The sequence below is a fragment of the Colletotrichum godetiae genome (assembly GCF_030913485.1).
Source record: "Colletotrichum godetiae strain CBS 193.32 chromosome Unknown BDP55scaffold_77, whole genome shotgun sequence".
Classification (NCBI taxonomy): Eukaryota; Fungi; Ascomycota; class Sordariomycetes; order Glomerellales; family Glomerellaceae; genus Colletotrichum; species Colletotrichum godetiae.
In genome coordinates this window covers 105,986-118,488 of record NW_026851325.1, presented here as the reverse complement: position 1 = coordinate 118,488, position 12,503 = coordinate 105,986, and the positions used below count along the sequence as shown (strand labels likewise).

Sequence of the window (12,503 nt, the reverse complement as noted above, 5' to 3'; positions counted from 1 at the left end):
GAGAGACCTCATCGTCGCCCTCTCTCTTGCAGCTTCCCAAGAGTCACGGTGTGCAGATTCATCCGTTCTTTCCTCTCACCACAAAACAAACATCGACATTCCCCCGTCGTCTTCATGACAATTTACTAAGACGGTTTGTGACTGTCCAATGACTGTGAGCTGGTAGTGAGATCTTGCAAAAACAACGACCTCACCCTCACCCACCTTCTCACTTTACTCTCCTTCCACCGGGCCCAGCGCCGCTTCACATTCGTTCAATTGCACGCATACGTACGCGCAACAACACTCGACTTTCACCCACAACACCAACGCAGTCTTTCTCAATAGTCCCTCGACCAGCGACACTCCCTGGCCGGACTCATTTACTGCTTATTCATTCTTTCGACGATCGCCTCACGAACACCACACCCCTTGGAGCTGGATCCCTTGTGCATTCCCATCACCAGCCTCTCCCGTGAACGCCAAACACCCTCCCTCCATTTTTTCAGATACCCCGCCTCGACCCACGAAACTCACGATACGAATCATCACGCGCCTCACACGCCTCGTTTTACCTTCACACACTACGACTACTTCTGGCTGGAGTAGTTGGATTTGATCCATTTCCATTAACCCACGCCCGCAACCGCAGTAATGGCTCACCACCACCTCCACGCCCGCAGGCATATCGCGCCTCGCAACCCCGATTTCTGGAACGATGTTGGCAACAAGTTCAAGGACCTGAATCCCTTCGCCTCCAGTGACGAGGATTCGGGAAGCAATGGAGGTAATCTCAAAATCAGACAGGACGACGACGATGATGATGCCACGACCACACGGCGCGCTAATACAAAGAAAGGCCGCTCGACCGTTATCAAAACCATCTACCAGACCGTCACCGGTGACGACGCCGTCGCCGCCCCTACGAGCACCACCTCCACCAAGTTGATTGTCGCTCAATCACCCCTCCCCACGAGGTCGAAATCGACGACTGTTGACTCTACCGAGACCACCATTGCCAGGGCCGGCGCGCCCATCATCAAGACTGCTGACAGCTCATCCACCACCATCGATGCCGCGTCCACCTCGTCGCTTCCCTCGGTCATCGAGGACCCCTTGACCGAGAGCATCCAGACCACGCTCGCTATCGCTACGGACGCGCCAACTTTTGCAAAGACCACCAAGACTGCCGCCGCCACTGCAGACAATGCTAGCATCATCTCCAGCGCCTCTCCTAGCGCGACGTCAACCACGGAGAAGTCAACCAGCAACGAGACCAGCGGTGCCGCAAAGGCTGGCATTGCTATTGGTGTTTTGGCCGGTGTTCTAGTCGTCTTTTTGCTCGTCTTCTTCCTCTTCAACCGTCGCAAGAAGCAGATGGAGCAGCAGCGCCTGGCTGACGAGGATGAGAAGAGCCACGGATTCGGAGCCGCCGCCGCTGCCGCTGGTACCCAGAACCCCCGCGCTCCTCGCATCAGCCTCCGCCCCGTTACCCAGTTCTTGCCCAACTTGAACCTCGACAAGCGCGCCAGCAGGGGACCTGCCGGAGGACCTGCCGTCAACATGAACGCCAATCTGGCCCCCGCTGCCGCTGCTCTGGGTCTTCGCAACCCTGGTCAAGGCGCCTGGGACAGACCTGCAACAAACCAGAGCTCGAACCCCGCGAACCCCTTCGGTGCTCAAGCCGAGAGAATCAACGGCCCCATCGCCGAGGAGTCCGTCAGCTCCATGAGCCTCAACGAGAAGCCTCTTCCCAACGTCGGCGAGCCTGCTCCGGGCACTGCCGTGAGCGATGTCCCCGCCAACACCAGTGCCAACGGTGCCGCTATTGCTGCCGGTGCTGCGGCAGTTGGTGCCGGAGCTGTCGCTGCTGGAGGTTTGGCTCGCAAGGCGTCGACCCGCAAGGATGGCCCCAAGGCTCTCGACCTGACTCTGCCCGCGCCTCCCGCACCCTTGTCTACCATCCCTGCTTCTCCCTCGGGTACCACGTTCAGCGCCGACTCTGCCGGCCCCGGTCACCAATCTAGTGGATCCACTGGCTCTGCTGCCATTGCCGCCGCTGGAGGCCCCGCCAACACCACTGTTCACCGTGTGCAACTTGACTTCAAGCCTACCCTTGAGGATGAGATGGAGCTGAGAGCTGGCCAACTTGTGCGCCTTCTCCACGAGTACGATGATGGCTGGGTAAGTTTTGATGTCCACTATGATGAGTATATAAGCTAACATCCCCCTCAGGCGCTCTGCATTCGCTTGGATAGATCCCAGCAGGGTGTTGTACCGCGCACCTGCCTCTCCACTCGCCCGGTTAAGCCTAGACCTCCTCAAGCCCAGGGACCTAACCAAGGACCTCCTCGTGGTCCTCACATGGGCCCTGGTGCTCCCCGCGGCCCCGGTCCGAACTTCCCTCCTGGCCAGCGCCCCATGAACCCCCAGGGAGGCCCGCCACACCCCCGCCCCGAGTCGCCCGCAGGTCGTCCTATGAACGGTGGCGGCCGACCTCAGTCCCCCGCCGGTAATGGCCCGATGGGACCCGGAGGCCGGCCTCAATCCCCTGGTCCTCGTTACCAGGGCCCTCCGGGACAGCGGCCGCAGAGCCCCAGCGGAATGGGCGGTCGCAAGCCGAGCCCTCCCGGACCTAGCAGAATCCCTCAACCCAGCCGAATGAACCCCAATGGCCCTCCCAACGGTCCTCCTAATGGTCCCATGAACGGGCCCATGAATGGACCGATGAACGGACCGATGAACGGACCCCCCGCTCAGGGCCGTCCAGGCCCACCAATGGGTCCTGTCGGCCGCAAGCCCGTCCCCGGACAGGCTGTATAAATGACAACCAAAACAGCGTTCATATACACTGACTCCCTGCGTATATAACGTCTTTTGGCACAAAGACTGGGGATTCAACTTCGTTTGGCGATAGACTAGGGTCTACTATGCATTCTGGACAGCACGGGCACGGCGTTTCTGCGAACTACCAAAAAAAGAACTTGGGGCAGTTTTCCCCTTCTACTGGACTCTCACGATGAATCCGATCAAGGGGTGAAACGAACCCCGACGACGCGTTTATACCTTTCAAGTCACTCATTCATGACACCCATTTTTGATACACCCTTTGCAGCCTGGTTTCAGTCGTGGCTTGCAATTTTCTTTTCTTTTACGCTTCTTGACACTCGCTCGAACACCCACCGTTTCGCGATTTCGATTCACCTACCCTGGCCCTACCTTGTGTCACGCGACTGCAGCGTCGGCGATTGAGGATGGGACAGGGACTACGCCTAGTGCTTAATGTATATTGCTCACTCTTGTTGTTTGTCGTTTTTGACACTTCTCGTTTCATGCAGCTCTGGTGGCTGTGTTTGGTCGTTCGGCAAACACGCAGGGCGACCTATTTGGCAGGATGAGACGATGCTGCTGCTTTTTTTTCGTTGATCCCTTTTGAGATGCCTTGAAGCGGCATGAGTGGGGACACTATGATGGATGGAGACATGGAGATTTGGTGGCAGTTGGGACAGATGGAGAGAGAATCTAGGTCCTTCTGGAAGGGAAGAGACGCTAGAGCTGCTTCTTTTGTGTCGAGCAAGCTAGGTAGACAATGAGATGCCTATACCTGAATGTTTTGTTCCAAGTGTACATGCTTCTGATGCTTGCGAGCTTCCTGACCTCCACCTCTCCAACTTGCTCTCCTTAGTTTCAGAATGGGCGTCAAAAGAGACAGCAGTGGAAGTGTCGAGATGGGTTTTTGACCAACACAAAAAAAAAGGGATTTACGTCCTAGCAAAGTTGGCATGTGTTTTGAGCGCCTTGCCGAAGAGCGTCTTCAAAGCTTCCGGGATCCGTTGTGCTAGTCGTGATGGAATGTGATGCCGATATTATTTCCTGATTTACGCGGCTCTCTGCAGGCCGACGCCGGAGAAGATGCCCCAGCTGCTTTACATAAGAGTTGACATTCGGACGTCAGAAGAAGAACTGGATGATGTCTCAAAGGCATTACATCACGGATCTTAATCGAAGACATGGAGACCATGGCCAAAGGGGACGGGGCGTGGCAAGCCGCTCAGCCTTCCACGAGTCTCCATTTTAGGGGTAAGGTAAACATGGGAGCTGATTTCAAGTTGTCAACATGTTGAAGCTGGAGGGGGATGATACACATCGACCACAGAGTGTGCAGGGCGGGGGACGCTATGGAAATTCTCCGTAAGGTATGACGGGACATGTTTCCATTCTTCACTAGGATGTTGTCATACTTTGAGGTATCTCATCATTTCAGGACTCTCTGCTTCTGCTTGAAAATGATGTGGAGAGTTCCAGTAGCGCGGTTGCAGTTTCACGGCAACGTCACGTCTTGATGGCGGGGCTTGCAGCTTTTTTCACATGCGCAGCCGATGTTGCAATGCAGACGTGGCTGATCTTTTCATCCTGTAATCAGTTCATACTCACGCACCCCGGCTTTGCCTTTTGTAGATATAGTACTGTAGCATCAGCGGGATGCCAGCCGTGGCTCTTTATAGTGGCCGACTGAAGGAGAAATCATTGCCTTGATATTTCCGCCTGGATCCTCGACACGGCATGGCCGTACATGAACGTGGTCGAATGCTTCTGCCCGTGATGCTTACCTTCTCAACGTCTGGAGATAGCATGATATTTTCCGGGTCAGAATCGAGCGGGAGGATTCGGACAAGTTCGGGATAAGAAGGCCTACACAGTGGGAAAGGAGGTGTAAAATGCTCGAGTCTTCTGGGTATTTGGCCATATCTTGAAAACCTCATGCCTCGTCAACAAGCAAGCAAACCCTCCCCAAACACCATCTTCCACCAACCTCACCTAACATCAGATCGCCCTTGTCTCTCTGATTGCATCTCATTCCACCCACTTCCACCACGCCTTCCAACCCAAGCAAAAATAACAACCATGAAGTTGTCCGTCTTCATCCTGCCCATCCTAGCATCACGCATCACGGCGCTCTACGCCCCCAACAAGCTGGTATAAGCGTTGCTCAAGGAGTCGGAGGTGATTTGCTGCGATAAGGTGCCGTGCTTCATCGGGTGTCCTGTGGAGGGAACTTTCCGCGTATGTTTTTCTCCTTTTTCTTCTCCTTGACGCCCTTCATGCACTCCTGCTCAGCCTCGAACAAGGAAGGGGCTCGGTATACTGACACATCATTTGATGGAATAGCTTTGTTGCTGAGAACCGCGCTGAAAAAGGATCCAAGGGGTCGGTGTACGGAGTTTTCTACGAAATTTAAGCTCGACCGACATGCTAATTGGGGGAAGACTGAGGAACCGGTGCCTTTCATTTTGTTGCTCCTTTTTCTAGGACGAAGGAAGGACGGTGGTCTTAGTACCATTGATCTCCCTTGAATGATTGAATGAGGAATAACACAATTCCTTAGACCGTTTTCGACCAAAGTTCCCCGCTGTGATGTTTTGTCTTATCCTTCTTTCGCGTTTGCGCGGCAATATCCCTCTATAGACCTTGCCAGATAAACCTCTTGATATAGAGTATACGCGGTCCGTCGTCCATACTGTGGATCAAATTCTGTGTTTAATAAGGCTGTTATCAAGAATCGCTCCCTGAGGGTGGCCTAACACGATTCCAGTAGAGTAGGTCAGCCAATTCATGACATCCAACGAACGGTATGGTGTTCCTCTCTCCAATTTTATTTCGGGCATTTGGATACGATGTGATTCAAGGAAAATCCGGGGTATCCTTCCCGGCCAGAGACCATCATTTCCGGTAAAGGGGAGTTTCACGGAGACCCTGGAATATGAATGCGTCTACAAGTGTTTTCATTGTCAGTCAGCGGCTTGCAAAGGTAAAAGAGAGGTCATTTCTAGGTCGGTACCCAAGCATGCTGGCATGGTTGTGATCGAAGTTGAGACCCACTCTTGAATTACCTTTACGACCGTCGTGATTGGCCGAAGACTTGCCTATGCTGTCACCGGATGTGATTTTGGCGAATTGAGGCATACTCGCATTGCTGAGCAAAGATCTCACAATTGATGATCGGAGTAAGTGACGTGAGCATAGGCGATTTTTTGCCTCGCAATGTCTGGATCTCATTGGCCCGGAGAGGATATCGCCATACTCTCGCTTGGCGAAATGAATGATCAAGGTCCAAGCCCGCGGAAAGCTCGTAGCAATTGAACCCGTTGCTTCCCCGTAGCCCAGACACCGCCGTATCAATCCGTCTCAAGGGATTCATCACAGAGCAAGGTAAAGTGCTGCTAGTAGAAGCGAAGAGGTAAAGGATCGAGGGACCATCCAATGTTCGCAACTGCCGCTACCGCGCGGCGCTCAATTCCTGGGGTACCATATTTACATTGTACAAAAGTTTTCCGACCGTCCGAGTCGTTCGTTTATGAGTTCTGAATCGCCTCCGCCTGCGTCGTATCCTTGGCCTTCCTCGCAGCCTGTTCTCTGTCGTACTCGATCAACTGCTTCGACCAGCTGTGTTTTTGCAGTGTCAGCCCATGTTTGTCTCTCTCGTGTGTAATTACTTTCAGTCGCATGAAATCAATGAAATAAGGGGCACCTACTATCTGCTGGGGAAGAACCGGCCCTCCTGAGGCATCACGTAGCGTACCTCCTTCTCGGCGCTGATCTTCCAGATAACGGCAACGACACCGGCCATGACGGCGCCGATGACGGCGGTGTTACGCTTCCAGTTCGCGGGCTGGGCGTACCAACCACCGGCCGGCGACCAGACGTGCTTGGGGTAGCTTTCGTGGGTGTTAGAGGAGCTGCATCTCGAAGAATCGGGGTGGTTTGCGTTCGGAGGGGATATGCGGCTGGGGTTAGAACTTACGGAACCTTAGGACCGCCTCCCTGTGCACGAGTTAGCAATTGACCCGGATTCGCCGATTGAGCAGTGACATACCATTTTGACTGTGTTTTCAGTTTGAGGGGTTGGATAGTGTGGTGATGGCAATCGCTTTCCCGCCTCGACTCGATATTGGAGCTTTTGCCCTTGTACGTCGCGAATGGTGAAGTGCAGCCATCCATTCCTCCCGAAAAGTGGGACCCGAACAGTCCGGAGCTGCGGAGGAGCGGATATTCCGCGCTTCACTCTGACTGGGCTTTCTCGCCTGGCTCGTGCACGGGGTCCCCAATTCCCCCTAGCATGCTGGAGCTCACACGACTTCGAATCGGTCGGCTCCAGAAACTTTTTCGTGACGGGAGACCGGCGCTGTTCGAGAGAAATCCGGGACGTGGAACTTTTTTCTTCCCCCATTTGCGATCGAAACACCCAGCGAATACCTCAATCCACCAATTGCCCTGCGACCGCATTGTACAACACCTTTTTTCCTTCGTTGACTTGTTATTTCGTTACGTTGTTACTGGGCCTTCGAACAGCTCAGCAACAACTCAACCTCGACCAACCGAATGGCGTCCCAGATGAAGAGGTTAAGGATATCAAGATGCACCGGGCAGCAGCTCCTCAACGCCCAGGCCAGGACACACGCCTCGCCGTGCCTGACGCCCATCTCCTTTAGAACACAGCTTCACAGCAGCAACCCGGCGCGGACACTATCGACTTCCTCCCCGTCCTCGGCAGCAGTAGCAGAAGCATCATCCGACGCCTCCTCGCCCGACATCACCGCCGCCGCCGCCACGCCCGCCCCGAAGAGGTCGAACATACTCCCGTCACCCGCCCCCGAAAAGGCTCTCCAGTCAGCCAAGCTCGCCGCCCTCCACGCCCGCCTCTCCCTGCCCGGCAAGCTGCCCCTCCAGACCCTCGCGCGCACCCTCGTCGACCCCTCCGCCGACCCGAGCCCCAACTTTAACAACGCCAACCTCGCCGTCGTCGGCGGCTCCCTCATCAGCTACCACGTCTCCGAGTGGCTCATCGCCCACTACCCCCGCCTCCCCATGGCCATCCTCTACGAAGCCATGCGCGCCTACGCCGGCTCGGACTCGCTCTACCGTGTAGCCTCCCAGTGGGGCGTCGAGAGCGCCGCCGCCCCCGGAGGCGAAGTCGACCCGGGCCTGCTGCAGTTCTCCCAGAACCCCGAGGCCGAGGGCATCGTCCACGGCCGCTGGGGCTACATCCGCAAGGAACACGCCCACCTCGACAAGTTCAAGTGGCGCCGCTCCGTCTCGTCCCGAGTCGTCCTCGACGACGAATTCGGCGACGTCCTGCACAAGCCCAAACGCAACCCGTTCGAGCCCAAGCCCGACCCCCAAGACCCAGCCATCTTCAAGGAGCAGCGCGAGAAGATCCGCAACGACGCCCACGCGGCCCACGTCCGCGCCGTCACGGGCGCGGTATACGCCCACGCCGGCCGCGACGCCGTGCGCGCCTTCATCGACGCCCACATCCTCAGCCGCCGTGTCGAGCTCGAGAAGCTGTTTAGCTTCAAGTTACCCACGCGCGAGCTGGCGATGCTCTGCGCGCGCGAAGGGTTCGAGGCGCCCGTCGCGCGGCTCGAGAGCGAGACGGGCCGTCTGAGCAGGACGCCCGTGTACGTCGTCGGCATCTACAGCGGGCGCGACAAGCTCGGCGAGGGGACGGGCGCCAGCCTGGACTTTGCGCGTCTGCAGGCTTCGATGAATGTTCTCAAGGCGTGGTATTTGTATAGCCCTGGCGCCAAGGTGCGGGTGCCGAGTGATATGCTCGTTGAGGGCGCGAAGCCGTGGCAGCCTGTGCATATTGACATGGGAGAGATTATCTAAGAGAAAGATGTTGGGAAAGTGGAAAAGGGGTAAAAAAACGAAAAAAGCAAAATGTATCGACTGTAATTCATCCATCGGAGAGAGAAGAGGATAGGAGATGTGGCGGAGAACGTTGTCGAAAGGGTCGGGAGACAGGTGATCCCGGACTTACCAAGATGCCTTTTTGGGCAGTGTACATTTTGAAGCAAGGACATGTAGAAGGTCAAGCATGTCTCTGTAAGATGAATAGATTTGTAAAAACAATGACACACTCCTCGAAATGGGGCCATTTACTGAATTCCTGCATTGTCTCTTGGCCTTATTTGATATCTCCAGACGGCTGCAAAACGCTTCCAAATAACACACTTTTCATTACAATGGATCTACTTCCACTGAATTAACCTACGCTATCGTTGTAAGAGTCCTCCACCTTCTCGGGTATCTATCTTCATTCTCACAACTCTATAATCCGTCTCTTTAGCTAAACTGATCGCCTTCGCCCAGCTTGTGCGCCATCCCCCGCCTCACCAAGCTCCGGTACCGATCCTTCTTGATCCCCGCCTCCCTCTCCAGTCGAAGCTTCTTCTTTCGCTCGTAGACGGCTCTGACCGTCCCGCGAATCTGCTCTCGCCCCTCGGCATAATTCGCCCTCGCCAGCGCGGCCACTTTTTCAATCTGGTCGGGCGTGTAGACAAAGTTCCAGGTGCTCAGGTAATCCGTCGTACCGGGGTTGATGCCAGGTGCCTTGGGGTTCGCGAGGTACGGCAGGTAGATAATCGCAATTCCCGCGTCTGCCTCCATGAGCTGCCACGAGTTGGACTCGGTAATAGCCTTGGACGGCGGCGGGGTCTCGGTCGACGACCGCTCCTGCGTTGTGCCGACCCAAACGGTACAGTACCCCAGCTCGCCCGACTCCTCATCACCCGGCATGAACTTGGCCGCCTGCCCGTTCTTCGTGTCCTCATCCGGCTTGCGATGGCCTTCCTCGGCCTGGTGCTCGCGCTGATGCGCCTTGGCGTCGCGAAGCTTCTGGTCCGCCTCCTGTGCAGAGGCAGCCTGAGCTTCCGAGAGTTCGTCGCGCACTTCTTTCGGAGACTCCCTTGCCTTGGGCCAGCCTACGCCGACGGGCCAGCCCTTGATGCCGCGCTGGCGGGCGTAGCCGTCGGCGACGGCGAGCCAGTTGTCCGTCTTGATATCTGCGGAGGCATCAAAGGCGACGACGACGTCGACGTCGCGGCCGGGGCGGAGGAGCGGGTAGATGGGGAGGTTATTGGACATGCCGGCGTCCATGAGCTGGATGTACTCGGTATTGTAGGTGCTTTTCGGGGCCGTCTTGGGCAGTTTATCCTCCATGCCGTAGGCAAAGTTTGCGACGGTGCCGGGGTCGATTGGGTGGACCTTGCTGAGGTCCTCGTTGTAGCCCGAGATCATGCCGTCTAGGGCGCCAAACCCAGCGAGGCTCTGCACGAGGGGTCGAATCTCGTTGTAATAGTGGCTGAGGGTCGCGCAGAAGGCGCTGCCAAAGACGCCGAAGAGGAAAGGCATGCGGGTCTCTGGGAGGTGGAAGCCTTCTTCGGGAGGCACGTCGACGCCATTCTTGAAGCGTCGGCCCATGGCCCAGGTCGGGATGCCGGCGGAGAACTCCTCGCAGAAGAACTCGTACGGCGTAATTTCGAACCACTGGAACCAAGCTTCCTTCTTGGCGACCTCTTTCGCTGCGTCTGACGTGGCAGGCACTGCTCCACTTCCGTCAATGTCGACCTCGGGGATCTCGTGGCGGACGGCGGTGTAAATGGGTAGTGGGTTCTGGCCATATTTGATGTACTCTCGTTGGTTGGAAAGCTTGAAATCCCGATCACTCACTTCCAGCTCACCTTTGGGGACCAAGAATCTCGTCGCTAACAAGAGACCGTAGACGTCGACTAGACCAAAGTCCGCGCCAGGGTCGCCCTTGAGTTTCTCGACGAGGCCGCTTAGGAGATACTTGCTCGTTGGCGCAGAAAGCAGAGTTTGGAATGCCACGGGCGGGTAGGCGATGTGAATGCCAGCGCGGGCCTTCAAGTGCTGCAGGACCCGTGGAAGACTGCCCTCCGAGATGGACGAGTGGTAGAGGGCCTGGAGCCAACACGAGCCGCTTACACCAGAGGTATACGTGACACAGTCGAACAGACCATCTTCGTCTGCGGCAAGCATGGAGCCCGTGCCGGCGACGAGGGCCCTCAGACCACCTCCGGAGCCGCACATGGCGATGGTAGGAACGTCGTCCGGGTGGACATCCCTCTCGTCGATATCAAGGTACTTGGCTAATGCCATGGTGGTGACTCGCTTTCGCCTTGCCAAGAACTCCTTTTCCTCGTCACACAGGTCGTTGGAGACTCTGACCTTGGCGGCATATTGCACCTCCGGATTAATGAAGGGATCATGAGCTTCTCGCCAAATCTCATCTGCTAGAGATCCGGGTGCCATTGACAGCTGATGGTATTAGCCAATACTACTAGTTGATGATATATAGCAAAACTCACCTCTCTCTGGAGCTTCCGGATGTACCCGGGTACCAATCTTGACCACTCCGGCAGGATGAACCCAACAATCTTGTCCGCAGTCCATTCCATGTCGGCAGAGTCGGACAACGTCTCAAACTTGAGAGCAAAGTTGTACCACGCACTCTCGTCAGGCTTGGTGCTTCCCGCATTGCTGCGGACTCCCTTCCTTCTGTCATCCTCAGCCAGGGATAGCCGTTCAAACTCATCAGACGGGTAGAGCGCCCAGATGACAAGGCCACCGGTAACGATGGCGACCGGGATCGACGTCTTCTTGGGAGGAGCCTTGTCTCGTGCCGTGAAGAAGCCATGCCGCGACTGGCGGGACAGTGTAGGCCTCCGGTGGATTAGGAGGCCGTGAGTCCTGATGCGACCGACGGTTACGATGTGGTGGAAAGACCTCGAGGCCCGGCGCATCGCGTCGCGGGAATACGGTGCGAATAATCTCATCTTGGCGATATTAAAAGGCTGAAGTCGTGGGACATGACTGGCTGGACGAGCCAGAAAAATGAACGGTGGTGTCGACTACGTTGATCAGTTGTGATTTGGGGTTGTGTCGTGGCGTAGAGTGGGATGTTGATGGTGGTTGTGGTGATTGCTATCGTCCTAGCTTGCTAAGGAATCTTTCTTGATAGGAAGTTTACGGTTCCGGCAAATTCGTTGTCTTCATCTTAGATCGGATACCTAAACTGTCCGGTGCCACGGATGAGAGAAGTGAAAAAAATTAGAGACCAAGATGGCCGCGGCTACTCCGGGGATAGAGCACCGAAGCTGAATTAAGCGCAAAGCGCGAGGCAGTGACAGCGAGGTTAGCTCAACAACTTTCTCTTCCTCTCCCGACCCTGGTCTGCTCCTGACATCATTGAGGCACGATTCGGATTGGTGGATCGAAAGCAAGGAAAGAGCAAGGGGGTGCAAAGGGCGGACCTCTATCGGATGAGTTAGACATATACTTAATTTTGTGCGTTGTCTGCACATAAAACACAAGTACTGAAGTATGTGCCAAAATCTCCACCGTCCGTTGAGAAAGCTCCGGGCGGGTTCATTCGCCAATTGGTCTGGTGGACCCGGCCGCCGCTCTGGCCACTCTCTGGCGCCAGGTTTTCCCTTGGCCCACCCGGCCTCTGCCGCTTCCCATGTGACGATGACATGTCTGTAGTGTCACGGCTCGTCGTTCGGGTGAGTCTGGAACCTCAAAGTCTCTTCAGACAGCTCCATCACAGTGGCACGTTGATAGTCAGTTGGAGTATGTAGTGGGGAACCTTCTCGCCGCTAGGGTTGTTCTTGCTCATCGAAAAGTTGATACGCAGGAGGTCAACTGACTTTCCTTCCAGT

General features: G+C 55.9%; 4 protein-coding genes across 4 annotated transcripts; 2 read left to right on the top strand and 2 right to left on the bottom strand.

Moving 5' to 3' along the window:
* Positions 1–633: 633 nt before the first annotated feature.
* BDP55DRAFT_565579 (uncharacterized protein) lies at positions 634–2,802 on the top strand (the record flags this gene model as incomplete). Its single annotated transcript, XM_060570434.1, has 2 exons — positions 634–2,163; positions 2,215–2,802. The coding sequence occupies 2 exons, from the start codon at positions 634–636 to the stop codon at positions 2,800–2,802; spliced, it is 2,118 nt and encodes a 705-aa protein (XP_060422977.1).
* Positions 2,803–6,170: 3,368 nt separating this feature from the next.
* On the bottom strand, positions 6,171–7,097 carry BDP55DRAFT_402555 (uncharacterized protein). The gene is made up of 3 exons (XM_060567306.1): positions 6,782–7,097; positions 6,513–6,695; positions 6,171–6,423 (listed from the first exon to the last, which is right to left on the bottom strand). Exons 1-3 carry the CDS (start codon positions 6,976–6,978, stop codon positions 6,333–6,335), a joined length of 471 nt encoding a protein of 156 aa, XP_060422976.1. The 5' UTR covers positions 6,979–7,097; the 3' UTR covers positions 6,171–6,332.
* Positions 6,952–8,916, top strand: BDP55DRAFT_683353 (54S ribosomal protein L3). Its single transcript, XM_060576335.1, has one exon. The coding sequence runs from the start codon at positions 7,360–7,362 to the stop codon at positions 8,647–8,649; it is 1,290 nt and encodes a 429-aa protein (XP_060422975.1). The 5' UTR covers positions 6,952–7,359; the 3' UTR covers positions 8,650–8,916.
* Positions 8,917–12,081, bottom strand: BDP55DRAFT_683350 (cytosolic phospholipase A2 zeta). The gene is made up of 2 exons (XM_060576334.1): positions 11,151–12,081; positions 8,917–11,100 (listed from the first exon to the last, which is right to left on the bottom strand). The coding sequence occupies exons 1-2, from the start codon at positions 11,616–11,618 to the stop codon at positions 9,106–9,108; spliced, it is 2,463 nt and encodes an 820-aa protein (XP_060422974.1). The 5' UTR covers positions 11,619–12,081; the 3' UTR covers positions 8,917–9,105.
* Between the last annotated feature and the right edge of the window lie 422 nt (positions 12,082–12,503).